The sequence below is a fragment of the Halictus rubicundus genome, chromosome 5 (assembly GCF_050948215.1).
Source record: "Halictus rubicundus isolate RS-2024b chromosome 5, iyHalRubi1_principal, whole genome shotgun sequence".
Lineage (NCBI taxonomy): Eukaryota > Metazoa > Arthropoda > Insecta > Hymenoptera > Halictidae > Halictus > Halictus rubicundus.
In genome coordinates, this window is record NC_135153.1 from 11,353,095 (window position 1) to 11,379,231 (window position 26,137).

Here is a 26,137-nt window from a genome sequence, read left to right on the forward strand (position 1 = left end):
AATCTGATTCGTTTCCTTTCTCCGGCTTGCACGCAGTCTCGGGATTCTATTTGAATTTCTTATAGACTCTCCGCTGATCTGATAAATAGTGTGCACTGTTCAGGAAGTCGTTACCTTCGTATTTTCTTAATTAAATTGAGTTAGGGTTGCCGTTCGTTTATGGGGAGAATTTATTGTCCTGCTGTTATTTATAGAGAATATTTCTAGCGAATTAATTAATCGAGCCAAAATATTGAAAAATGGACATTTGCCACAACAAAGGATTCCAAAAATTTTTCAATGATAAATTAGTACCGAATGAAAAATATCACGAGGCTCGTAGGAATAGCGAAAAATCAAGGATCCGCAACGGATCGCAGACTTTCTATTTACAGCAGATTACGGTGGACCTCTCGAGCAACAGAAAGGGTTTTTCCATCGGCGAGGTTATGATAATCCCGAAAAGGGGGGCGAAACACGGCGCGGCGACCTTGCCCGGAACACTCGATGAACACACCGTACGTCCGTAAACAGTCCCTCCCATTGAAATTCATATGCGACGTTCATGGAATATTCATCGCTTCTCCTGCTTCCTCCTTTTTTACATTTTCTTTTTTGCAGGACGAAAATGCCGCGAGAAACTTCTGAGAACAAAAAATGGCGAACAAAGGGGTGGAAATGGGGCCGGAACGAGCCGGAGTCTTCATCCCCTGTCCCTCAGCCCCGGGTTCACCTTTCCACTTCCTTTTTTCCACTCTCTCACTCTCTCTCGCTTGCTCTCTCTCTCTCTCTCTTTCTGGCGGCTATCTCGTTTCATATACTCGGGCTATGCTGGACACCGATCCCCAGCGGAGGGAACTTGCCACGGTTAGAGAAAAGTTCAACCGGAAATTAAATTACCGGACGTTTCGGGCCGGCTGATTTATTATTTTCGCCGAGGACAACATCCAGCAGGATGTTCGTCGGCCGTGTCGCGGCTCCGGGAATTCCGACACCCCCCGCGATTTCAACCCCCCCTCTCGTCTACAGCCCCGCGTCAGGGGAGGGCCCCAGGTGAAATACTGGCCACGACAATGGGGAAATTAAAAACGAAATTAATTAAAGACTTTGGAACAAGCGGCATTTGCCTGCCCGCCATCGCCCCCTTGGCAAAAAGAAACGGCCGACGGACGCGCAACCTTTCTAATTGAATTCACTGAATCTTCCTCTCGATGACAAAGGAATTTATAGGGGATTACTGCGATGGAATAGTGTTAATAAAGTTCGCCCGCGGGCTGCTGGGAAATTACCATTTTTATGTGGAACTTCGCCGCCCGATGTAAGGGCCCGACGATTTTATTAGTCATTTAGGGTCTAATTGAGAGTGGTTCGCGGCGAGATTGATAGCGGTTACAATGGATTGTGAGTAAATTCGATTCGAATGAGGTTCCTCGTTGATTCTCTCGAGCTCGATTAAACTTATCCTCGTTATTATTAAGACTTCTCTTGTGGATAGTGGATCAATGGTACAAACGGAAAAATAATACCGAGCTTCTGTGGGCAGCTTTGGACTACGTGAAGAACATAGCGATAATACTATCGACGCCAGGTTTTAAAGAATACTTGACATAAAGATTGTATAACATACAGGGTGTTTCAGTTAACTCTGCTACCGCTAATAACTTTATTATTTGTACACATACAGAAAACATTTGGGAAGAAACTTATCGCATTTGGAGGTAAACATAAGTCTGTGTGAGTGAAAGTCATCTCAAGGTCATATTTTCCGAGATCTTACGAACAGTAATGTTTTTTTAGAAATCGAATGGTATGGTGTTTTATTTACATTTCGATGGATCGTTTGAGGACGAATACGATCACCTATTATGAAGGTCATTCAAGGTCACTCTTTAAGATAACTTTTATTTTGATCACTTGCCTTACCAGCGCGGCAACACTGAACAATTAATTAAAGACAATTTGTCGATTTGACACATGTGATGCCAAGCAATTCGAACATTGTCAATGAAAAAATATTTCTGCGGGAATAAACAAGGGTGGGTAGGGTTAAACACGAGTCAAATGTTTAATAATCCCCGGTTATGGTCCGAAAGAAAGTTTCCACTGTCCGCAGGATCGATACCGGAAACAGGAAACCCTGGTCGTCCTCTAACAGCGCGATGGCCCACGAGAAATACGCTTTTCCTCTTTGCACAATGCTTACCGCGGTTTTTGCAGTCCCGATGCACCAGCCCGGTCTTTTTGCGGGAAAACGGGAGAGAGCTAGAGAGTGAGAGAGGAGAGACAGAGAGAGAGAAAGAGAGGGAGAGAGAGAGAGAGAGAGAGCTGCGTGTTTGCCAGCGGCGCTCGTCTCAGGAGGCATATTTGGTTACTGGACGCTCGCGGCAAATACACGTCATGGTTCGTGTATCCTGGGTACGCAGAATATGAAACGAGCCGGTGCATCGGCGATTCTGTTCCATAGTTTGCTCGATGGATGAGAACAGCTGCCTCGATTTCAATTCATTATGGACGCCATACTACCCTCTCCACCCCCCTCGAAACATCGAGTCATTCGCACCTGCTCGATTGTTTCTCGTGCGCGTTATTTCCGCCGATTTTTTTGCCCGACACCTTACGCCGCCTGTTTATTAACGAATAGATAGCAGAGAGCCCTCTACATCTCCCCGTACAACTCTGGGAAATCATATTGAAAATTTAGCCCCTTTGTGCCAGGTTTTTCATTTCATTCGAGAGAGTGGGTTTATAATTCTCTTGCCGAATGTGTGTTGTGTTCGTTAGAAAATGGTTCTAGGATTTTTATGCCCTCATAAAGGATTATTATTGGAAATGCGAGAGCAATATGAGAATTTTAGTTATTCGGCACGGGGTATAATATTCTTTTTCAGCCGGCGAAACGTTTGTCGAAGCAAATAAGCCCCCGATTCGACCCTGCGTTCCCATCGATCAGATAACGGAAACATTAGCCTGCCAGAAAGATCCGCAATTTGCCAATCAATATTTCGTTGTTTGTTTGGAAACATTGACAAACGGTTTAAATACAGAATATTTTTTTCATTTTTCCCCTGTCCCAAATCTGCCGGATAGCATTGCAGGAAGAGAACAATGTTGGCGGAACAATGCGTACCGTGCCCTTTTTCAAACTTTAATTCCGGGGTTGATGAAATATTGTTGGCCAGTAGTGCACACCTAACAAGTATTTCGAATAATAACGCCGTGACACGTGAGAATTTCATTTTAATGTATCATGAATATTACACTACCATAATTACATTAATATAGAGGAAAGCACTCCGGTTGAGAAATTGCAGTTTCACATTAGTACACGCTTTTTTTCGGACGAATGGATAGCACGGAAACCAATTTTTCAAACCGTTACAATTTTTATATTTTTCATACTGTTACAATTTTTATCCAACAATGTATCTTTCACAATTTAATTTTCGCTTTTCATTAACAAACCATAAAATCACCTCGTTACCAGAAAAAAAAACAGTTACAAATAATATTTAAAGCAGTCATTCACGAATAATTTTGATTTCTATACACAGCAATCCATTCAGCAAATACCTCGTGTAAAAACCAATCTTTCACACTGTCACAATTTTCACGCAACAATACAATCATTCCCAATTTAATTTGGCATCCTGTATTTTTCATTAATAAACCATAAAATCACCTCGTTCTAAAGAAACAGTGACGCGCATTTAAAGCGATTTTTCTCGAAAAAAATCTCGTCTTTCGCAGGAAACCCATTCAACAAATAGCCCAGGTAAAAACCAATTTGTCAACCCGTCTACGCAATATCCGACATAATTAAAAAGAAAGAAAAACAAAAAAAAAAAAAACGAAGGGGCGGCGAAATTGCGTCATTCCAGGAAAACGTTCACGTGTGTTCGTTCCGCGAAAGAATTTCCATCGCGTGACTCTGCCTACTATCCCGCGAATTCGAAGGGAATAGGCAATTATGGGATCAGTTAGGAAAACATAGCCGGGTCGCGGGGGGATAATCGAAGCCTCGATACGGTATCGCGGTTTCAATCGATACCTCCAGACAGTCTCTCCTTCCCATCCGCAGTTTTATTATCTTTTTCATCGGCGGAAAGGGGCCAGGTCTTCGTCCCTCGCTCTCTGTCTCTCTCTCTCCCCGCTATATTCTTTTTTTTAATTTCGGCCCCGTATAAGGGGAAACGAGGAATTTCCGTGGCTGGGCTATGATATAGCTAGAGACCGGTGCCAATGAAATGGCCTCGGGGCTTTGCCGGGAATTATCGAGCTTCGTATTCCGATATTCGATATCTCTCGTAACGAGCTGTTGTACTTATCTCCGTGGATCCAGTTTCCCGGGCCGGTGAAGAGCCGCCCGTGGAAAAGTAGATTACCAGGCAAGCTTCGGGCCAGAGCGGGGCGTCGAGCGAAAAATTTCGCAGTGATACGGCCGCGCTATGTTCCGACGGTGCGAGCGTGCACGATCGTCCGCGCGATCTTCTGACCGCGTGTGCCGCGATCGAACAATAACAACGACGATGAACGTTCGATCCGTTTTGTAATCGTGGAACGCTGCGCGAATCAGTGAAACTGCTCGGCGACTCGTCAGACAAGTAGAATGGGCCGGCCGAGGGGAACACCGCGCGAGAATGTGCATGAATATGTTGATTCGAGACCAGATTCAGACAATGAGAAACAGGATTGTCCCGCGGCCGGCAAAATTGGCTGCACCGCTGATCAGGAACGTGGAACGATCGAATCCACCTCGGTAGAAGCTGAGCTAGTGCGGACACGTGTGCGCCGCTCGATGTGCCATCAGTTAAGTAGAATAGCACGGTCATTGATCGGACAGCCGCGATACATTAGCATCCGATAAGTAGAATAGATCTGTCAGACGACAGACGTCGATCCAGTGATCGAGAGCCGGTTTGATCGGGCATAGTTCGAACGATAAACTACAGGACACGTGCTGTCTGTTGCGGCGTCCCCCGAGAAAAATTCTGCTTGCAATGGGATAATTACGGCGCGAGCGTGACCACGTTATCATGCTTATTAATTATTGCGCTCACCCGCAAACAGCTGGGCCAAAATTCCGTAATTATCGCGGACAGGGTAAATTCAAATACGCCCGGCCGGATGTACCTAACATAATTCGTTGTAACGTTTTGACGGCGATCGATTATGCACCGCGTTAATTCGGTGTTGTTATAATATTCATTAACCTGTCCGACATCATCGAGGTGTCGCGCGAGAGACGCGAATTCCTAGCATTATTTTCCAAGTGAAAACATTGCATTTACATTACGTCTGACTTTTGCTGTCTGTTTCTACTAGATCATTTTTATTATAATGGATGATTCGGTTCTGTTGCTCTATGAATTTAGTTGGGTTGGAATATAATTCCGTAATTACGTGGTTGGAGACTTTAAGTGGAAATGACGAGCGATGGCCAGACGCGAGCAATTTTATAAATTGATTTAATATAGAGTATTAGAGTGACCGCAAATAGGACATGTCATAAACGCTTCATGTTTGAGCTACGCTGGGCGATGTTTAGCCAATGATTCATTGAAATTATTGATGATATTGGTGTTTATATATTGACGAAACTATACGGGGTAATCATGGTATACAAGTATTCTATTTGTTATTTGTAAACCCGAGTTGATGGAGATATCGAGAGCGATTGGCTTGAAAATATGGAATCTTTGTTTACTGATAAAGTAAACTGTACGTGTAGGCTAGAAAGTCAATAATCATTCAATTTTGTTAACTTTCCTCCGTCTATAATAACATTTTCACAAACTGTCAATTTCATCAAAATAAAACGACGACTTAGATTCATGCTGATCAATTAGAAATAGTCGGCAGTGTTCGGAAAAAATGCGGAATTTATGCAATTCTGGCAAAAATGAGTAGGTGAAACATAAAGTAGAAGGAACATCAAGTGAATTTAATATTACCGGTACATTACTCCAGAGCTATTAAAATTGATTAGGAGTAATCAATTTTGATGAGCCTTCCTTTTCTTGTAATTGGTGCAGACAATTCTTGTTTCGTATAGAGATTGAAAAATTCCTTAACACGTTAACTGCCACGTCAGTCACATATGGCTGACAGTGATTTTTGACTGGGTTTAGAAATTCATTTTTACTATAAGATATCCAGACAAACCGAATTTTATTGGAGTCTTTCGAATTCAAAGGGGTTAACACAGCATCTGCTATAATACATTTTAAATTTCTAGTTTTGGTTTCATTAATTAAATTACTACGATTTTGTCAGAATCTCTTGGGTTGATATTTGGCACTTAACGTGTTAAGGAATTTTTACCAGCGAGTGATAGACTTTCGAGAAATATCCGCCGGTAGACAACTCGTTGAGGGTAGAAGCGATTGTAAAACGTTCGAGAGCATTTATTAATCGGGCCAGTGATTCCCGGCTATTCATTCAAAAAGTGGCGGTCGCTGGTAGTCAGATATTTATGGATTCGCTTGTCGAGTCAGGTCACAACTGTCACCGTCGACGCCGTCAGGCAACCGGATCACGTGTTAATTGGCTATCGAGCGATCGAAAGCTTACCGCGCGCTGGCTGAAAGTGGCAGAGAAATATTCATGGAGCGATGGGTCGCGGAACAGTGTAGGGGCCTATTGACGGACGGAGACAAAGTGCCGGCTTAAATCAGCCCGAAGGAACGAAGCCTCGAAGGGAGCTCTGGCTACATCGCGGCCTGAATAACCCTAACTCACGGAACTTGGACCGCATTGATCTGCGCGACTCATTAGCGTTGGAGATGTGACTCCGGTAATATTATAATTAATCTGGTTCCGTGGAACTTGTCTTCGTTTCACGCGAACCCGAATAGGCTCGCATACTTCCCACTGTGCTGAGAAATGACAGACACGTAGAACAGTCGAGAAGAGGTTCCATTTGCTGTTTGAGAAACTGTTTCTTCCAAGGGGTAAATTCCGGGGGCAAATTAGGGCGATTCGGATCATCGGGTGAGGTTCCTTCGGCGAATCTTGCAAAGGCACGGTGGAAATGTAGCCTTTGCGAGGCTAGGAGGCAGAGAACATAAATCCCAACTATAAATCAAAGGCGCGGAGCCCTTGGTTCCCGTTCGACGTTCCGAGGGAGCGGTTTCGAGCAGAGAGCGAGTGGAATCGAAGAAAAGGAAGCTAAAGACGATTAACTGGGAGGTTCCGACGCGCTCGGAGCCCAAAGGAAACCGGCGGCTTTCGTGCAGCATCGCGTGTCCGCTTTCATCCCTGTAATCTCGCCTTCCTTGACCGCTTATTAAGCGCGGTATTAGGTAACGAAAACGGCGTGCGAGACGCCTCCGAGTTAACGGAGAGCGTTTCGCGACGCTCGTCCTACCGATCCCTGGTTGCTATTTGACAAGGGCGGGGTGCCACGGTAACGAGAACGTGCCAAAGTAGAACTGTCAGTCACCGGTCAGACGTGTTACATGAAATCTGACACAGTCGGAATCGAATCGGTAATAATGGGAACAACAAGCAGAGTTGGTTTATCTTACGGGGTTGTATTAATTGAATCGCCGCCGGCGAAACAAGTGGAGTAGGCCAGGTTCCGTCGGACCAACGGAGGTTAACTGATAGTAATCGCGGTGGTAATCGGAGAGGCAGAATCGAAGCTGTAACGATAGCAACAAGTAGAATCGATTGACCTCGGATGATATTGTTCGAGTGTTCGGTGAGTGGCAAGTAGAATAAACTATTTCTGATCAAACTATTTGTGGCAGTGGAATGATATTATTAATCGGTGAAGATAGAATAGATTCTAATTTAATTAGGATAATATAAAGGAACAGAATTGGTTCATCGTGTTAATTAAGCGTTCAGTGAAAAGACTGTCTTTGATCGGATAAATAGAGAAGCATTTTTGTTAGTAACGATTAGAAAGATATAATCAAATTAGTTGCCCCATAAATAAGCAAACTTGGTTTGTCTGTGACCGTGTTAATTAAATCTTTGCTTACCGGCGAGTAAAATAGACTATCCTTGGTCAGACAATCAGACTTTGTTAATGATTGCGAAAGATAGATCAATTAGAATGAAATCAGCGTAATAGACACAAGCGGAATCGGTCTATTTGCGATACTGTTAATTATCGCAATTGGAATATCTTTGATCAGTCGGCCAATGCAACATTGTGATTAATCGCGAACAAAATTGAATCCAGAATGATAAGAACAATTGGAGCTAAATTGTCCGTGATCGTGTTGATTAAACTGTGCACGATAAGCCAAGTAGAACAAGCTAGCTTTGGTCGTACAAATAGAGAATTGTTATTAGCCCTTAACAACCACGCGATAGTATCAAATCTACCGTGATAAAAACAAATAGAATTGTTTTATCTTTAATCGTGTTAATGGAGTCGTTGACTGCAAACCGAGTAGAACAGATTAATTTTGATCGGACATGCAGAGGGAAATTGCAACTGTAACAATTAGATAGATTGAAACCAAAGGCCAGAGAGAATTCTAACCAACAATAGCACGGACAGATAGTATTTATATTTCTTTAAACGGAAGTGGTACTGGTCGGACAGGTCGGGTAGAATTGTCGTGGAGTGGACAAACTGAATGTCCTCGACACGAAGCTGGCGATGGCGATCTTCTAATTGTGTGTAATTAGAACGAGCTTGTATCTGATTGAAAAAGGAGAATGGATCCGTGACTGGCCAGACAGTGGATATAGACGTTTCCATCGATTGCGGACTGAATGGCTCGTTTAATGGCAGTTTCGTGAGGTTAACGTCGAGATAGCCAGCCACTGATCGATACACATAACCGAAGGGAACCGGATAATCAGTGGAGATAAAAAAAGAAAACATGGGAGTTCACTTACCGGAGAACAGTTCCAGGAATTCCTCGACACCGTACGTGCCCGTGAACCTATACGACGAGTCGTTCAGAGCTGTTTCGCTGTGCACTTTGACTCGTTTTATCATAAAGCTTATGTTGTCCGGCTGGCCGTCCTGATTGAAGTCTGAAACATAAAAGAGATATTCCGTTATTCTATGGTTTCCTACCGCCGTACTTTATTGTCGTACTTTCCGGGAAGTTATCATAATTTTCCGGGGGAACGGAAATCTCGAAACGTCGAGTTTCCGAGAATCGAGGAGATAGAGGGAGTATTTTGTTGGGGAATGGGCGGGCGCATGCATCGATATCGCGAAATTCCTGGGATTTGAGAGGAACTACTCTGCCGGGTAACCGATAGCTGATAACGAAAATCACTGGGCCTCCAGACGAGTAATTTTCGGGTTCCCCCCAGTGATCAGCGTATCCCCGAACGGACCGGCCCACCGCGTCGCGTGGCGGAGGGCATTTAATCAAACACCTTCTCCGCGGGAATACCAATCGAAACTGGAAAAACGACCGGGCGACACGCGAACGCGATTCCTTCCTATCGACGGATTTATGCTCTACGCCGGTGATCTCGTGACTTTTCGAAACGCAAAAACCACCTACCGTGCTCCCTATAAATACGCCTGGCTCGATCCCATTAAACACTAACTGCCACGCTCGAAATATTACGTCGTGAACTCTTCTTCATCGCTGCGTTCCCTTTTCAACGAGGACACAATTCAATCAATCTTTATCGCGGGAGCCCTTAACCCATTTGCATCGTTAGCACATATATACGCTCAATTTTCCTGGTCACTATAGCCGTATGCCTACGCTCAACTTTGTTGGTCACTATCATTATTCGTTAGCTAAAAAATAGAAATGGAGTGTGTTGTTGGAGATGAAAGTAGTTATTCTGATTGTTTCTTATAATGCTGACATATGAACTTCTTTTACTTATAGTAATTTTTGTACTTAAATATTATATAATAAAAAAAAGTTTGGTGATAAAGGCCTTCTTTTCAAATTTCCTTATGATGCAAATGGATTAAGGGTTCAGCAGTGTTGTAGGAATGTAGCAGTGGGTTTCTGGACTGCGGATTTTTATGCAAGATAAAAATGTTGTGGATCAGTTGTAACAAACAGGGGCCGAATAAAAAGTGCTTTTCTATCTTTAATAATTTTAGTAAGTTGAAAATAATACACCGGTGTTTCTAAATACTCTTAATCGTTTGACCAGCTCATATCGCACCTATCCATTATTATCATAAAATTCGCAGTCTAACAGTAAGGTTAAACCGTACAACGATAACCAGAGATTAGCAACGATGGTTGTCTACGTGTGAGAAATTCGTTCTTGAAGAGCTAACTGCTCGATTTATCATTAGAGCGCGATCGGGATGGTTTCACTTGGTGGCTCAGCGGAGGATTCGGCTGGGTTTCTCGGTGGTGGTGCTTGTCCAAGGTTCTTAAGCCCCGAATAATAACTGGAACACGGTTACGGCGAGCGTAGAGCTGCGGCTCAGGCTGGCAATTAAGAATTAAAGCCGCCGTGAACTACTCCGCGAGACATTCCACCCAGGACCGGTTTCCATAAGTGACTGAGACCCGCGACGCCGCGGCGGCGGTTCAAGATTGCAGGGTGCGCAAACATCAGCGCGGCGGCGGCGTCGTTACATCCATATCTTTCGCGTAATATACGAGCGCCGCTGGTAATTAACGCCAAGTCTATTGTATCTAACTTTAATGCCGCATTAATCAGCTTTGCGAGCGGCGTCGCGCCGTCGCCGTCGAAAACATCGGTAACCGCCTTGTACGAGTTCAACGGGAGTGCACTCCTCGCCACCGCGCTAAATAATGCAAACAGTACGGCCGGAAGTGGGCGAAGTACCAGAGGCTGTTGGAAGTTCAAGGTAGCGATGCTGGGAATGTGTATTGACACGGCCAAGTACCTGTACATATGCTCGCGAGGATGTGCTTGCATGATTCATGCCCCCCGCACCCCGCGCAAATAAATGGCTCTCTATGTAAACTTTAATTAAAATCCATCGTTATAGCAAATGAACCACGTTGAAGCGTTCCAGACAGTCTGTCGGATAAATTCTGCGACAGCCTCCGCCAAGATAAGCGGGATATTAATTGAAACCGCGGGAAAATAAGTGGAGCGGGTCTGGTATTTGTCTGACAAGCGGAGAGAACGGTGCGCAGTCAGACAGGAAAAGTTTAAACAGTCGTTACAACTTTTTAGTTAACTCGTTTGATACTACAATGACAAAGAACAGGGATGTGACAATTTACATGGTCGGGCAAGTAGTGTGAATCCATCTATGGTCAGACGAGTAGTGCTAATCCATCTGCAATCGGACAGGGAAATTGAAACATTCTGTACAATGTTTTCGTGGATTGATACACGTGTATAATGATGATGAAAAGTTGTATGGGATTGTCTATTGTCGGTCAAGTAGAACAAAAGTGTATTCAGACACGCTCTACCGGCAGTAGTACAACTCATCGCTTCGTCGGACAAGTAAAACAAAAGGATTTCCGACTGGACACGTGAATTCGATCGCTACAATTATTAGACAAGTAGATTCAGATAGTATGATGATGATAAGAAGTGGTATAACGCTGTCTGTCATCATGCAAGTCGGACGGAGTGATCTATAGTCGGGAAGGTATATTTGGACATTATCCACAATGTTGAGATCGCCAGATTCAGATAAGATAACAGCAAAGAACTGGGAATAGCATTCTTTAGCGTGAGGCAAGTAGAACGAAGCGATCTATGGTCGGACGTGCATCTACCGCACGGTAGAATGAGTGGTACAAAGTTGCACCCTGTTGTATAAGCTGATCGAATGGGTCTGTGGTTAGATAATTCATTTTAAACGATCGTTACAATTTTCTGATGCAAAGATTCGATAAAATAATTATGACGAAAGTGAATATAGTCTAGCAAGTAGAACAAAGCGATCTGTAGTCGGACAGGCAAGTTTAAACAGTTCTTGAATGTCGAAGTAAAGTGGTCTGATATTGCTTATTATCGGGAAAGTGGTGCGAGACGATCTGGGGTCAGACGCACGGTTACTTCGCGGCAAAATAAGCAGAAAAAATTGAACTTTATCAAACAGGTGAATGAACGGTCTCCATAATTTTCAGATCGGCAGTTTCAGATAAAACCATAACGTAAAAAGTAGAATAACCGAGACCATAGTCGGATAAGTGGTATGAAACGATCTGTGATCAGGCGTACAGTTACTCCAGAGTAAAATAAGCAGTAAAAAGTTGAACTTTATCAGACAGGCGACTGGTGAGTGCACGGATAGGCAAATTTGAACAGCCATCATAATTTTGAGATCGGTAGATTCAGATAAAACACTAAGGCTAAATGTAGAACAATACTGACCATAGTCAGGCAAATGGCACGAGGCGGACTACGGTTAGCCGTACAGTTACGTCATTGTAGAATAAATAGTACAAAATTGCACAAATGGAATGAAGCAGCCTACGATTACATAGGTAAGCTTGAGAAAATTATAATTTCACATAGTCTGAGAAAACAACGACGCAAACAGTGAAATAACACAGACTACAACCTGGGAAGTGGAATGGAAGGATCTATAGTCGGACAGGTTGATTCGAATATTCCCCAGAACGTTGATAACCATAATCTGAGACGTAATGCTGCCTCGTAAGTAGAACGAGTCGATGACAAATCAGACACGCGGCTGCAGCGAGTTGTACCGAGTAGTAGAAGCCTAGAATTTAGTCGGACAAGTACAATCGAGCCTGTCTTTTAATAACCGGGGACGCAGACGTTTCGCGGAAGGGGATCGCCGGTACAAACGACTGGCGAAGATTGCATGGTGACTGTTCATCTTAATAAATAATTTCGAGTTTATCATCGCGTGATGGAGTGGTGGCACGGGCGGCCCGGTTCACGTGCCGATGTCGTAAAAAATTACTCGGCAAACAAATAGAGGGGTAACGCGTCGCGTGACAGCTGTCGCGGATACGACGCTCGGAAATAAAGTTTCCTTTTTTCTACCTGCTTTTTTTCCCCCTCGCGGGCCTCCGGGCCAGGATAAGGATCATAAACGCGGCGGTCAGCGTTCTATGTGTAATGACTAACGTTGTGGCGCTGGCCGCGCGCGGGCTCCCTCCGATATCACCGACGAGATAGCATTATCGCGCGGCAGGTTTTTGCGGCGCGGCAATAAGAAGAACGCAATTTCGCTCACGAGATGGAAGGGGAAGGGGGATGGGGAGGGGGCTCCGGCGCGTATCAAAATGCATTATTGCCGTGATAGCGGCGCGTTCCCGGCGCGAGTTCATCGCCTGTGCTGTCCCGGCGAGGCAATTCCGTATTTTTTTCGTCTAAACTGCCCGAAGTTTCGCGAACGTCCGACGGTAACGCAACTCTCGTTTAATTCGTCATCCGGCGAAATTAAATACTTAACTGGCGCACGCAGCCCGTCATAGCTCGCTTCCTCCGACTATCTCTTGTCTCGGAGGGAAATCGAGGCGAAGCAATCAGCAGACACAACTTTGCAATGCAGAGGAGCGGAGAGGAAGAGCTGAGAGAGATAGAGAGAGAGCCTTAATCGCAGCAATTCCGGATTTCTCGTCAGACAAGAGCGTTTAGCTGCGACGGGGTTGCGAGGGGGTACGAGGAGGGCGACGGGGGTCGTGTACATATCGGTGCGGGAAGAGAGTTAATGCCGTTTAATCCGGGGACAAAGGCAGGCCAACATTTCCGTGGGGGTGGTCGATCGGTCATCCGAAATGCTCGCGTGTAGAGATGCCCCGATAATCGTACCGAAAGCTCGACGTGTCCCGGCTCCCGAGTATATTCGTCCGAGGAGAACCATGTAGGGGTGAGAAGGGGAGCGGAAACGTCGCCGGAAGACCGGGCTTTATCCGCGAATCGCACGACGGAAGAGATAGGGAATTCTAAGTAATGCACTGGCCTGGGGTCCGGCGTGTACGCGCGGTCACGCTACGTTAAACACGGCTCAGTCACGAGACACAAATATTTGCTCGTTGTTACGGCAGGTGGTGCAGCGTTTAAAGCCCTCCTACACCCGCGCTCGAACACGGAGAAACACACGGGGCTCGTCGAGCCGCTTCTCTCTTACTTAATATTCGCGGCCCGCGTCCGCCCGGCCAAATGAGATTTTCGGGGAACGCTTTCCTCTTCTCTCCTCCTATTCTCCTCCGTTCCCTCATCTCCCCTCTCCACCCTTGTCTCTCGGCTCGTCCTCTTCCAGTTGATTCCCCGCTGTGTTCTCTGTGTTTCGCCCCGTCCGCGTTCCGCAGGACGATCGACGGCCCTGATTGTCCCCTGGTTAGCCGACCGAGTGACGAGGGACCGATACTAAACGGCGGATGTGTCGTCCGAGGGTTTCCGTTGTGTAGCTACGAATTCAAGTGGAATATGCCGGTCTATGGTCAGACGGGACCTACACGCCGCACCGCGCCATCCCGCCACCCTCCCTTCCCGAGGGAAATGGATTGCAGATTCTGCGATTAACCGATAAGAACGGAACGCTTCGGACTGGTCGAGCGACTAGGTATTGCGGCGACAAGTAGTTTCTTGCTGCCTTGGTCAGACATGCGGATTTTGATCGAGGGCATTCGGCGTTGGACTGCTGTGAATGCTTGGTACTTTGGGATTTCTGGGTCGAATAATGAGGTGTGGCAAACGCGAATAATTTTGTAATAAACCATTTGTACATTGGCGATCAAAATAAACAATAAATCTACCAAGCGGTAATGTATAACTTTCTGAAAATAGCAAGATTCAATTTATTCCGATACTGCACGATTTCCCACGAAAGCATCTTTATAATTTCATTAATTCTAAAATTGTAAAATAAGATAGATTTCGGAACCTTCTACTTTCGAAATCCATTGTTCATTTTGTTCAGCAAAAGTTTTTACACTATGTGACGGGTGAGAAAGCGAACATACCTTTTGTTTCGAAAATTTTACAAATTCAAACGTTCGTGTAGACGTTAAAAAATTACGTTAATGAATGAAACTAACATTGGTTTGAAGACTGTAGTCGGAAATGGACCCTCGGTGGTCTCTGTACGATTCTTTTTGGCCAAGGTAGTGAACATTGAATAAAAAGTGTGCCGCCGGGACCACTCGCCCGTTACATCGTGTATAAAACTTCACCGAGAAAAACGAGCAACGGATTTCGAAAGTAGAAGGCTCAAAATTGAAAATGAAACTCGAACGAATATTCTACAACGTTTTTTCATGAAGCTGCAACAACACTTTTGATCTAAAACTTAGGGATCATTTCCAAACCAAATTTAGTGATAAAAAGAATTTAATAATGCCAATATTTCCAGCTTATTAAGACTGTCGATTATAATGGCTATTATTTCTTGCAATTGATATAATTTTTATTCTGTATAAAGATCCGCAGTCTATTCATAAAACATGTTAATTTCATGAAAAAAAAAAAACGCCGAAACACAACCAGTTGAATCTCCTGATCACTTCGATTCTTGTTCAAGTAGTACAAACCCGCCACTATTCGGACAACCAGGAACGTCGCCCATGCGGAGTTTAAATTACGTTCTCCCGCAGCTCTGCGAAAGTTCGAATATGAAGTGTTTCAACGACCCATTCCCAAGGAGGATTGAATGGAAGAACCGGAAGAAGCAGTGCGGTCGCGATGGTCGTATCCATTCCGGTACTACTCCGGGTGATAACCATCGTTCAAAGTTAACGCGTTAGACGTGTGTAGACCCGGGACGCGATGAAGTTCCAAGGGAATCAATCGGTCAACGTCAGACACAGAAACTGACATTAATCGGTCGCGTAGCAGAAAGGAACCGCAGTAAGGCTAAGGAACATTCATTTCCCCCGATCGCTGCTGGCAGAAAGTTAGTTTAACTGGAAGGTCCGGGGAAAGTTTTAATTGGTTTGCGAAGTTATTACAGCGGAATGAGACAGAAGACGCGCACTTGTTAGCCCGGCCCGAAGGGAAGAACGTTGCCGATTCCCCTATATACACCAACGTTCTAGAGACTTTTCCATTCGTATTTCGAGCTGTCATCGCGTTCGCGAACCTGCCCTCGGTAACTGATTCATCGATCCCGAAAGACAACGATTCCGAAGCGAATCACAGTCGCTCGCAATAATACTCGGACATTTTTAAGAAGACAGCTTTTCAGCCCTTAGTACTCGAATGGTGACTAAGGCATCACTCAAAATTGCTGTATCATTATTGAAAATATTTTTTACATTAATAAATTTGTTTGTATTTAGTAAATTACTAAACATCTCAGTATTGTACGAGTAAATTGCACCATTTCCGTATGTCTAACATGAAAACAAAAATATACAGAAGGGAAATATTCTAGGTCGGAAGAAATGTTTGGTTTCGGAGTTAAAATAGCTTCGAGTGCAAAGGGATAAACATTAGAACATGTGACTTGGATTGTGTTGAGAAGAACAATTGCTACGTGAAAAAGAAATTTTTAAAAATGGCAATTGCTCGTAATTACAAAATACTAAAAGTTGATGTCTAGAACTTTTTCTATCAGGGTCTGTATTGAAAATTTAACGTGTTGTAGATCTGTGTCAAATATATACCGTTACTGGTATTAATATTCGGACGCTGCTAAAAAGATGATAGCTTTTTAAATGAATGGTCAGATGTTGAAGAAGAGTTCTATTTTTAAGGGTGTCGGAATATCATTGCGAGTGACACAGCATGTTCCATATTTCCTCGTAGACGAAGATTAATATTTCCCACTCACCTGTGTACCTGTAGATGGAGTTGACGCGCTGCACGTGGCGGGTCATCACCTCGATGCAGGCTTCCTCGGACTTGTAATGGTCGAAGAACGTGTGATCGGCCTGCAGGTACAGCATGCACGTGGTTTTTTTCGGGTCGACCGAAGTCCGCTTTCGAAGCACCCTCGAGTACCTGGCTCTGTACAACCTGGACGGAGAAAAAACGACGGACAAAAAGGAATTGTTATTCAACAATTCCGGCCCGGGGCTCGGGAGGGCCGGTGTTTGATCAAGGGAGAGCGGCAAAGTTTTCCACGGAGAACTGTTGACACGGTCAATTTAACGGAGCGTTTCACTTTATTCCGCTTCAAACGAATTTCTGCTGATACCGCGCGATTGCATATTTCAGTTTATTCCATTTCAGGAACACTCTGCGCGAAACCGTTCCGCTCTCTCGCCCTCCCCCTCTCTTTCTCTCTCTCTTCTACATCCCCTGAACCTGGCACCACCCTCGTGGGCGAGCCCCCGCTAGAAATTAAATTTTTTCGAATTAAACCCCGGGAGAGCTTCGGGCGCGAAATAACAAAATTTTCAGTGGGCTTCAAAGGCGGTGTGCCGGCCCGTCCAATTTAGATTTGCGAGCTTTCGTGGGTGTCGAACGAAAAAATAGAAAATGCACCGGTCTCTTCTGAACGCGCGGACGTCGACCCCGTCGATACAGGATTCGCGGTCGAACAACAAATCAAGGCGCTTTGACAAGAGCCGACGCGACGGGAGGAAAGGCCGATAAGGGCGGCCGAGGCAACGTTCAATTGGATCGGCGATAATGGTGTTTGCTTTCGATTTTTGACGTTTTCATCGACCCGAGGCCGGTGCACACTGGACCAGAATTGCAAAAGGCTGGACAAAATGCATGTCTCTGTTAATTATACATTATCCGTTACTGGATTGAGAATCTTCATGGAAAGTAAAAATAATCTACTTAGATTGATGTTGGAACCCAGTAGAAATTTCTTTCCTTCTTTAGTCGCTTCAAAAAGCAGAAAATAATGTAGCAATAGTCTTGAATTCTTTGAAATTGCATCCACAAATTTTTGCCATAAATAAATAGAATCCGCAGTCTGTTAATTACGGGACGATTTTAGGGGTTTTTTTTGGGGTTGAAGATATTCTCTCTCTTTGTGAGCGAGCTTGCTTTTTAAACGGGAGCGCAAACCTCGCACGGCAAACATCCCAAGCGAATCGACGAGACGATAAGTAACCGTTGCGCTCTTCTCTTACCCGCCTGGCAACTTTCTTCCAGGATAGCGACCCGACGGCGCTCGAATATTTCATCGACGTGTTCAGCCGGATGAGGTAAATGGAACTAGAGTGGAAGCGCTAAACTGGCCGAGGAAGACGAAAGGAACGAGCGAGCACACTCCGCCGGAGAAAAAGTCTGATCGTGAATGAACGACCGTGTAAAGCTTTTAGAGGCTATAGAACCTTTTGTTTTTAAGAGCTTCCGACCGTGAGCCGGCCTTCCCCGGGAAAAGTTCAATTAATCCCGCGATAGCTGTGCCACGAGTGGGAGATACGATGGTCCGTGCCCGGCTGCCAAGTGGAATAGGATCATCCTCCGCCGGAAATATTTTCTGAACGATTTCATATCCCGGTGCGCGGAATAGATCTGTTTTGGACCCGGGATACGAGAAGCAGGAATAAATGATTGGACGTGGTTGGATGTAGATCCGTTTTCGGTGGGGCAACTCGATTTTCCTGCTAACCAGTAGAATGGGTTCGTTACGGAATCTATAAATGGTAAAAGCATGTGAAAATATCTCAGTCTTTAGCCGGGCGAGTGCAGTGCTTTAACTCTCAGTGGAACAATTCAATTTTTAGGTAGGCGGGTAGGATAAACCGGTTACTGGCATATAAATGTAAGAACTGTCAGAATCGTTATCGGTTAGATCAGTGGAATTTGTTCGGGTTTAATCAGACAGCGGAAATGGAGAGACCTTCCGTCAGGCAAGTGAAGCAGCTTAATTTTTAGCCAGGCAGATAGAATAAATTCGTTACTGGATGTACAAGTGCAAAAATTATACGTACCATTACTGTGTAATAATTATATGTACAATTTTAATCGGATGGAGTGGCGAGACTTTCAGTCAGGCAAGTGAAGCAGCTCAATAAGAAAAACAACTGAATGTTTGATCAGACAAGTAGAATAGGACTGCTTAATATTAATATTAATATTACTGTCCTTACAAATTAATTAAATATATTTTCATTGGGATAAGTAGAACAAGTCAAGCATTGAGTACACTACGGAAACGTGCCATATCAAACGCATCTGATGAGCCAAATCAAAGAGATCAATTTTAAAGCATACAGATAGATCAATTTTGTAAAAAAGCTCCAAAGTGAAACGACTATATATACTGTCAGCCGCCAGAACAACTGTTTCAGTGATACTATACGAAAAGATTGAAAATCTTTCGTTATCAAAAGAAACGCCTATTGATTGATCAATTTCCAAGTAGAACAGTCATGTTGCTGATCAGACAATCAAACCAAACGAGGAAAGGAAACACTCCTTCGAACCTGCAAGTAGTATATGTCAACCACCAAGAATGTTATTGCACTGATTGCTTCAGGAATTGTTGCAAGAGTATACCCTTTCGATTTTTCGTGATAGAAAATTGATCTAAGCGTCTGTGAAACGGTCTAAAAGCCGGGAATTTCGAAAACAAGAAAAGAAAACATTATTTTAAGTTTACAAGTAGTACAAGTCAACCGTAGAGTGTGCTGTCGCACGGATTGCTTGAAAAATTGTTAGAAGAGCATATTCCGTCGAGTTTTCGTGATAGGAAATTGATCGAAGCGCTTGCGAAAGGGTCTGGAAGTCGGGGATTTCGTAAAAAGTTTCCGCGAGAGTAGTAGATTTTCCAGGAGGATTCAAATGTATACGGGCGACTAGGTTTCAGTCCGGCGGAGAGATCGATATACAATTTTACCTGTCGAGTAGCTCCAAATTGTGCGAGCTCGCCATGGGGTCTTTCTTCCTCGCATCCTTCGGATAGAATCCGGGCTTCGGCCGGGACTTCCCCTCGTTCTGGTGTTGATAAAGCGGCCGCATTGTGTCCCCGAGATATCCACTCCACGTCCTGTTCGTCCTGCAAACGATTTTTCGCCGGTAAGCGTCCGGAGGAAAGTACAACTCGGCCCAGTGAATCCTTCACGGTGAACTGATCAGCTCAGGAGGATAAATCGGTGGGCGGGGAGAAATCGTTGCCTGGCAAGGCAAGCCCGTAGATAAGGGGTGACATATGTCGAATAATACGTAACAGCCCGGCAACCAATTTACTTTCGTAATCGTTTTCAGCACGAGCCTAGCTCGCTCTGCCCTCTCGCCAAGCTGCCGAGACTATGCGTCTGAACTCGCGAGGTCCGTTTAACTGGCTTTTTATACCGTTTCTGTGTAGCTACGTTTTTACGAGACTTTTATACACAACGGTGCAGCCGCCCACTGGTTTTTATAGGCTCTTCCCGGTGTTCATTTAACCCTTCGTTGCGCGCCGGACGATTTCCAACATCCGCAAGACGGATACACTGTTTCGCGAGAAATCGGAGAATGCGATCGCGTCAGCGAATCGGGCTCAAGGACAAGCATAAATGAAAAAGCACAATATGACGAATTCTATCTAAATGGATCTGAGAGAGCTCACCGAGTTTTATACATTTTTTTTCTCGGTGACTACAGGAGGTATTCGAATGAATCAAAAAGCAGCTAATAGACATACGTTGTCTCTTTCCTGTGTAATTTTTCCAAAACAGTAGGTCACTCAGTAAGGCTAGAAAAAAATTATTTCTCCGAGGGGTGATTTTCGCAGACAACTCCTCGAGCGACAAGAACAATGATTTTAAACCGAGTGGTCACAGCTGCACAAAAGTCACCGTCCGTTGTCCTGATACGTGTGTAGTGCCACAGGGTCCGGCATCACGTAGCAGTTCCAAACAGCGTGATTACTCCTTCAATAAATGTTATTAGTCGCGGCAGCATGGCATTGGGAAATTTCAGTTTCGGTCATGAGGACGCTTACACGTTAATCCAATCGGGGGCGGGGGAACAAAGTGGAGAAATCTTCCGTGGCACGTGCAGTGGTGGTGACCGACCGCGGGAATGACGAACGGAAGCAAATTCCAGTCACGTGACAGCCATTCGAATCGCTCGGGCGAAAGTTTAGGCGAGCGATGTCCAACTCGAGCGCGACCGAACTGTTTATCTCGACCGAGGAGTAATTGGAACAACTGCTGCCCTGTCTTTCTCGGCCTCTCCCTCTCTCTCTCTCTCTCTCTCTCTCTCTTATACACTGCTTGCTTGTGTAGAGATGGACAGCAGCCGAAAACTCTGGGCCGCCGGTTACGTCGGCGGTGAACGTTATCATTAATCGATGCCAAGAACCATGGTTCGAAATCAGCCGGGCCACGGACCGTGTTCTCTAATTGCGGCGGCGTGCCGTCGCGCATGTCCCACGACAATCATCGGTTTCCCCCGTGGCTGTCCCTTTGAACCGGCGTCGGCCACCGTCGCGTCGGTGTCCCCACTAATTCTGTTAACTTCGAACGATGACATTCCAGCGATTAATAGACCGGTATCTCTGGTAAGCCGCTTTTCCCTGAGCCCTCTCGCGGGAAGCTATCCGAGCCCGGCCGGGAGCGTCGCATAAAAATGGAAAGCGCGAACCCCACCGGCCTAGCCGTGTGCCATTTGAAATTCTATTAAACCGGTCGATGCACGGCCACCGGGGTTCATATTAACTTCGCCGGCCCGGGGAATATTGAATGTATTACGGGGCAACAAGCTGATATTATACAGGCGACCGGACCGTCCTCGGCCCTGGCACCGTGGCCCCACTCTCGCGATACAAGTATCAATTCGGCTCTTTTATGTATAATTTCGTGCGCCGCGACGGTATCATATACCCAGCACTCGATGACCTCTTTTCAACGTGGACGGACGACGACACGGTGATACCGACGTGGAACAGAGTGGGGAGAGGCAGACCCGTTTATCAGACAGGTAGAACTCGGCGGACCCTTGTCGGCCGAGTAGAAGCCGTCCGCCTGCTATCAGACCGACGAAGATGTCGGCGCCAGTGGAGTAGGCGCGATTTTGATCAGACTGGGACGCCAGACAATCGCGGGTTCCCAAGGAGTGTGGGAATAGACTGAGTGGACAAGTAGAGTGAGACGTTCGTAGTCAGACTGTGCTCGATTCGTGGGCGAATATTTGTTAAGTACTTTATGAAAATAACAAGAATGTGTCTATGGAAATTTTTATTTTACAAAGAAATAAATTTGTTGATTCATTCCTCGTGGTTGCATTCTTAAAATCTCAATAATCGTAAACTAAGTATGATAGAATCCGTTATTTTGACGCAAAATTGTATCGATATATTTATACTGTGGATTTTATGCATTTACGAGAAAATTCAGTATTTCATTTCCAGTCTATTCGAATTTTTAAGAAAGGAATTAACTCTCCGTTTGGTTGTTACCTTTCGTCATTGATGCAGAACATTGATATTGCGCGTAAAGGTCCACAGTCTAGTTGTACTTATGTCAGCATGGGAGAATGTGAGAAACAACGTCACAAAAAGGAATTAGTGGACTACGATTAGCCAAGGAGCATCGGATAACATTGACCGGACGAATGGGAGTAGAAGACTCCGATCAGATAGGGAAAGTAAAATGTTTATGACCGGATAAGGAGGTTGGAACGACCGTGATCAGATAGGGAGCGCATAAAATGTTTATGAGCAATTAAGGAGCACGAAGTGACCATAATCAGATAAGAACACTAAAGTGACCATTAGATTTCTTATATTAGTAATTGAAAGCAGTCAAGGCAAATAAAACGAACGTCGTCGGAGAAGCAAATCAAGGGATTGTAATTGTACAAGGAGAATAGGACAACGTTGATCAGACAAATACAAGGAAAAGATTCCGATCAGACAAGTAAAATGTCAGGAAGCAAAAATTAGGAAAGTAAAATGTTTCTGATCGGACAAGAAGAATGACAATGACCGTGATAGGGCATTAGGATCATGATGAGTAAGGAGGATAGAACAATCATAACGCGGCGAAAAGACTAAATCATAAAAGCTAGTGGAACGGTCTGTTCTGCATCAGCCAAGTAGAGCAGGGCGATGCAAGTAAAATAAAGAATATAGTGATCGTTTGAGGAGAATCGAACCGGTACAGTAATAAGGGCAAGAGCTTAAAATCGAGGGTTTATCGATGCTAGGATAGAATTGTATCATTTCTAATTCAGCAAGTGATAAGACCCAGGTTTTCGCTGACTGAAATGAAGTCTGCGCTAGGACACGTGTGCAACCGAGTGGTATTGGTCTGTATCTGATCAGACAGCTACGAGAATACTCCGAATTTCCGGAGCAGTGTATCGAACCTTATAAGTACTTCCAGTGTTAATAATATCTTATGCAATATTGCTACTACATATTTCTAAAGCTAAATAGACTTATATTAGGGGGACCCATAAGTAATCAATTATTTTGAACTCTAAAACAAACTATGTAGTAAATTCAAGTTTTTATTTCTTAATTTATTATATAATCTCCATCATTATCAAGGACAGTTTGCCATCGTTCCTGCAAATTTTCAATCCCCCTCTTATAGAAATCCAGGGTTCGTGAAGCAAAATATGACTCAATTGATTAGCTTAATAAATGAGGAAAAGGTTCAAAGAAATAGTGATTTGTACAAACCTCAATTCGTTCAGGGTGTTTTCCCGGAGCCGTTCGCTGGCACACGTGGGGTGGTTCAGGCGAGATGTGTCAACGTCCGCGGCCCGATACGCGATCGTATGGTGTTGCATGGCATCGGTGGTGTCCTGTTCCTGTCCGTCGAGCTTATGGCAGACGAGGGGCGCGTATCTGCTGACCGGCTCGATGTAAATCTCGTCCGAGGCCGTAAAGATCGTGCCGTCGAACAGGCCGTCCTCGGTCACGATCCCGTGCACCGACGAGTTCTCGTCGTCTGGAAAACGGACACACAAATCGAACGTATTACTTCCTAAGCATCCTGCGACCAATCTCGGGACAATAGCACACCGCTGCGAATCATGCTCCCGATTCCAGCCACGATCTCGCGGCGCCTTCTCGATATTCCTCGAGGATTCTCGTTCCTTGGAGGACCAGCGCGCCGCGGACAACAACAACACACGGTTCGCGGAATACACGTCGAGTATGCCCCTCAAGTCAGCCGAGCCATCTTTTTCCTGAACGCTGGAACCGTGCTCGTAAATCGTGAGATTTACGCGTGCAAGAACCGCGCATGGGAGAATCAGCGTTTATATCACGTTTGCACAGCCCACGCGCCGTTTCTCCGCCGTAACTGTGAATTTATATTCGGTTGATTCGTTGCATCATCGTAACGTATCAGATCGACGATGCATCGGGGCCGCGCCGCATGTATGATTCGCTCGTTCCGTTTTTACGGGATCCTATCCGACGATCCTACCCTTTCGCTTACCCGAAGATATTCTTCTGACATCCCGCGGAAAATCGTTCGGTAAGCTCGTTTTTTTGATCTGGGAACCTTGCCTTGTCTGGCTACAGTACTGCTTCGGGAAAAGTTGGGTGTGAGCTAGGCCCGAGGCACACGCTATGTCCAAACTAGAGTGAGATTATATGGACGATTTAGGGTTGCAGTGAGTCTAGCTAGAGCTTGCAGAAGGACAAACTAGGTGTCAGTCAGCTGTAAGTTCGGTTGAGCCAAGGTTTTAGCCAATCAACATTAGGTAGAAGTTCGAGTTGAATTTGTGATAGATTTTTAAATGCAAGACACCTCAGATATATAGACTATATTTTTATCTTTGAACGTGTCCTGTTTTGCATTTCATGTACTCATTTTTATCATAAATGCATAAAATCATGAAAATTCGACTAGTGCCTTCTAAGGAGCTATAATTCAGTAGAGAAAACGACCGATTTAAATCGAATTTATGGTGTAATTCAGGCGCAATCCGTTATCGGTTTATCCGTAGATAAGTCTGCGTCGATATAGATGCGCCTCACGTTAGAGCCTTGATTGGGTATTAACATATATGTATGTTGAACCTAAATTACAGGCCGGGCGAGGTCGTGTCTGGGTCAGTCAATGATCGTTTAAAATATTCTGCACTGCATAAATTACACCGTGAACGAAAATGCGCCCGGATGTAACATCGCTTCTCGGTAATTCGAGCACGTAAATGCGCATCGATGTTTAATTGCATTTTAATATCGCGACTAAACGAGTGCACAAGCCCCTCCCTTGATCCTGTGGAGCAATGTATTATTCATTGTTCAATATTTACTTGGCGTTTAGCGTGGCTACTAAATGAGTGCACGCGCACGTATTCGACACGGTTCGTGCGCTCGTTTAATTAGAGGAGAGACGCAAGGAAACGCACGGTTATTGGAAAAATCCAAAGGCCCTGTAATCGACACGTAATTTGGTGTGTTCCTTCGGCAATTTACAAAATTTATTTGCTGATAGCTGTATCGACGTGTCGTTTCGACTCTGTTAATATTAACCAAACGGTTATTAAATTGTAAGTAGACAACGAATGTTATTCATTTATTTGTTACACTATTAATATTAAGAGAGACAATAAATTTGTATTTCAGTTTGTTGCAATTGTGCTAGAAAATTTTTATATCACACGAAGCTCGAGTTACGACCACGTCAGTTTGTAACAAAATTGAGTAGCTACAGTTTTAAACAGTGCAAAGATTAAAAGCATCGAATAGTGGGGATATATCACCTTGGAATTTTGAAAATAATCGTAAAAAGAAGGCAATTTCAAAAGTGTTTCTCGCAACGAAGACAATCTAGTCATGACATGACTTATACAATGTAGCTGGTCGATGTTCGTGTGTCTAACTCGAATTTGTCGGATTACGATAGTTCCAAAGAAATTAAATTTTGCCAACGGAAGCTGTGGCGTTCTCCGCGCATGAACGCAGTCGGCCTAAACGGATGGGCGAGTGAAATGGCGCGTTTCGGTCTCGTTGTTCGCAACAGATACCCGCCCGGGTGCGCTCTCCCGAGTCTCCGGCCGAGTGTAATCGAGTTTGCCGAAGTGGGCCAGCGACGCGGTGCTCCCGGAGTTATTCAGATTCGGAACGGTCCGTCGGGAAATTGATAAACGTTCGATTCCGTCGCGCACAAAGTGTCCGACGACCGACACCGCCCGCGTTCGGCACCGAAACAGGGCCCTGTACTATTGCCGGCCTTGGTAACCAGCCTCGGACAAGCGAGCCAGTCAGAAGCTGGCGCCAATTATCGGAACGGCGTGATCAAAAGCCCATTGATTTACCGATCCACCCGAAATACATAGTTTCCACTTGAACTAATACATAAGGCCACTGTGTTGCCCGACTCTCTCTCTCTCTTTCTCTCTCCCCCCACTCCCTCGGGCTGGGGGATCTTGGTGCTTTCATTGCTACTCAATGACAGCGCCGTTTAACGACGTATCACGGCTGATTGGT

The 26,137-nt window shown here is 44.9% G+C and overlaps 1 protein-coding gene across 2 annotated transcripts in view; it reads right to left on the reverse strand.

The window, feature by feature from the left end:
* Positions 1 to 26,137, reverse strand: part of LOC143354385 (disintegrin and metalloproteinase domain-containing protein 10) — a 233,678-nt gene that overhangs the window by 31,718 nt on the left and 175,823 nt on the right. For both annotated transcript variants that reach the window (XM_076788428.1, XM_076788427.1), the window contains 4 exons: positions 23,369 to 23,639; positions 19,595 to 19,753; positions 16,622 to 16,806; positions 8,839 to 8,979 (listed from right to left, as the gene is read on the reverse strand). In XM_076788428.1, coding sequence (XP_076644543.1) covers positions 8,839 to 8,979; positions 16,622 to 16,806; positions 19,595 to 19,753; positions 23,369 to 23,639 — 756 coding nt within the window. The remainder of the gene's footprint in view (positions 1 to 8,838; positions 8,980 to 16,621; positions 16,807 to 19,594; positions 19,754 to 23,368; positions 23,640 to 26,137) is intronic.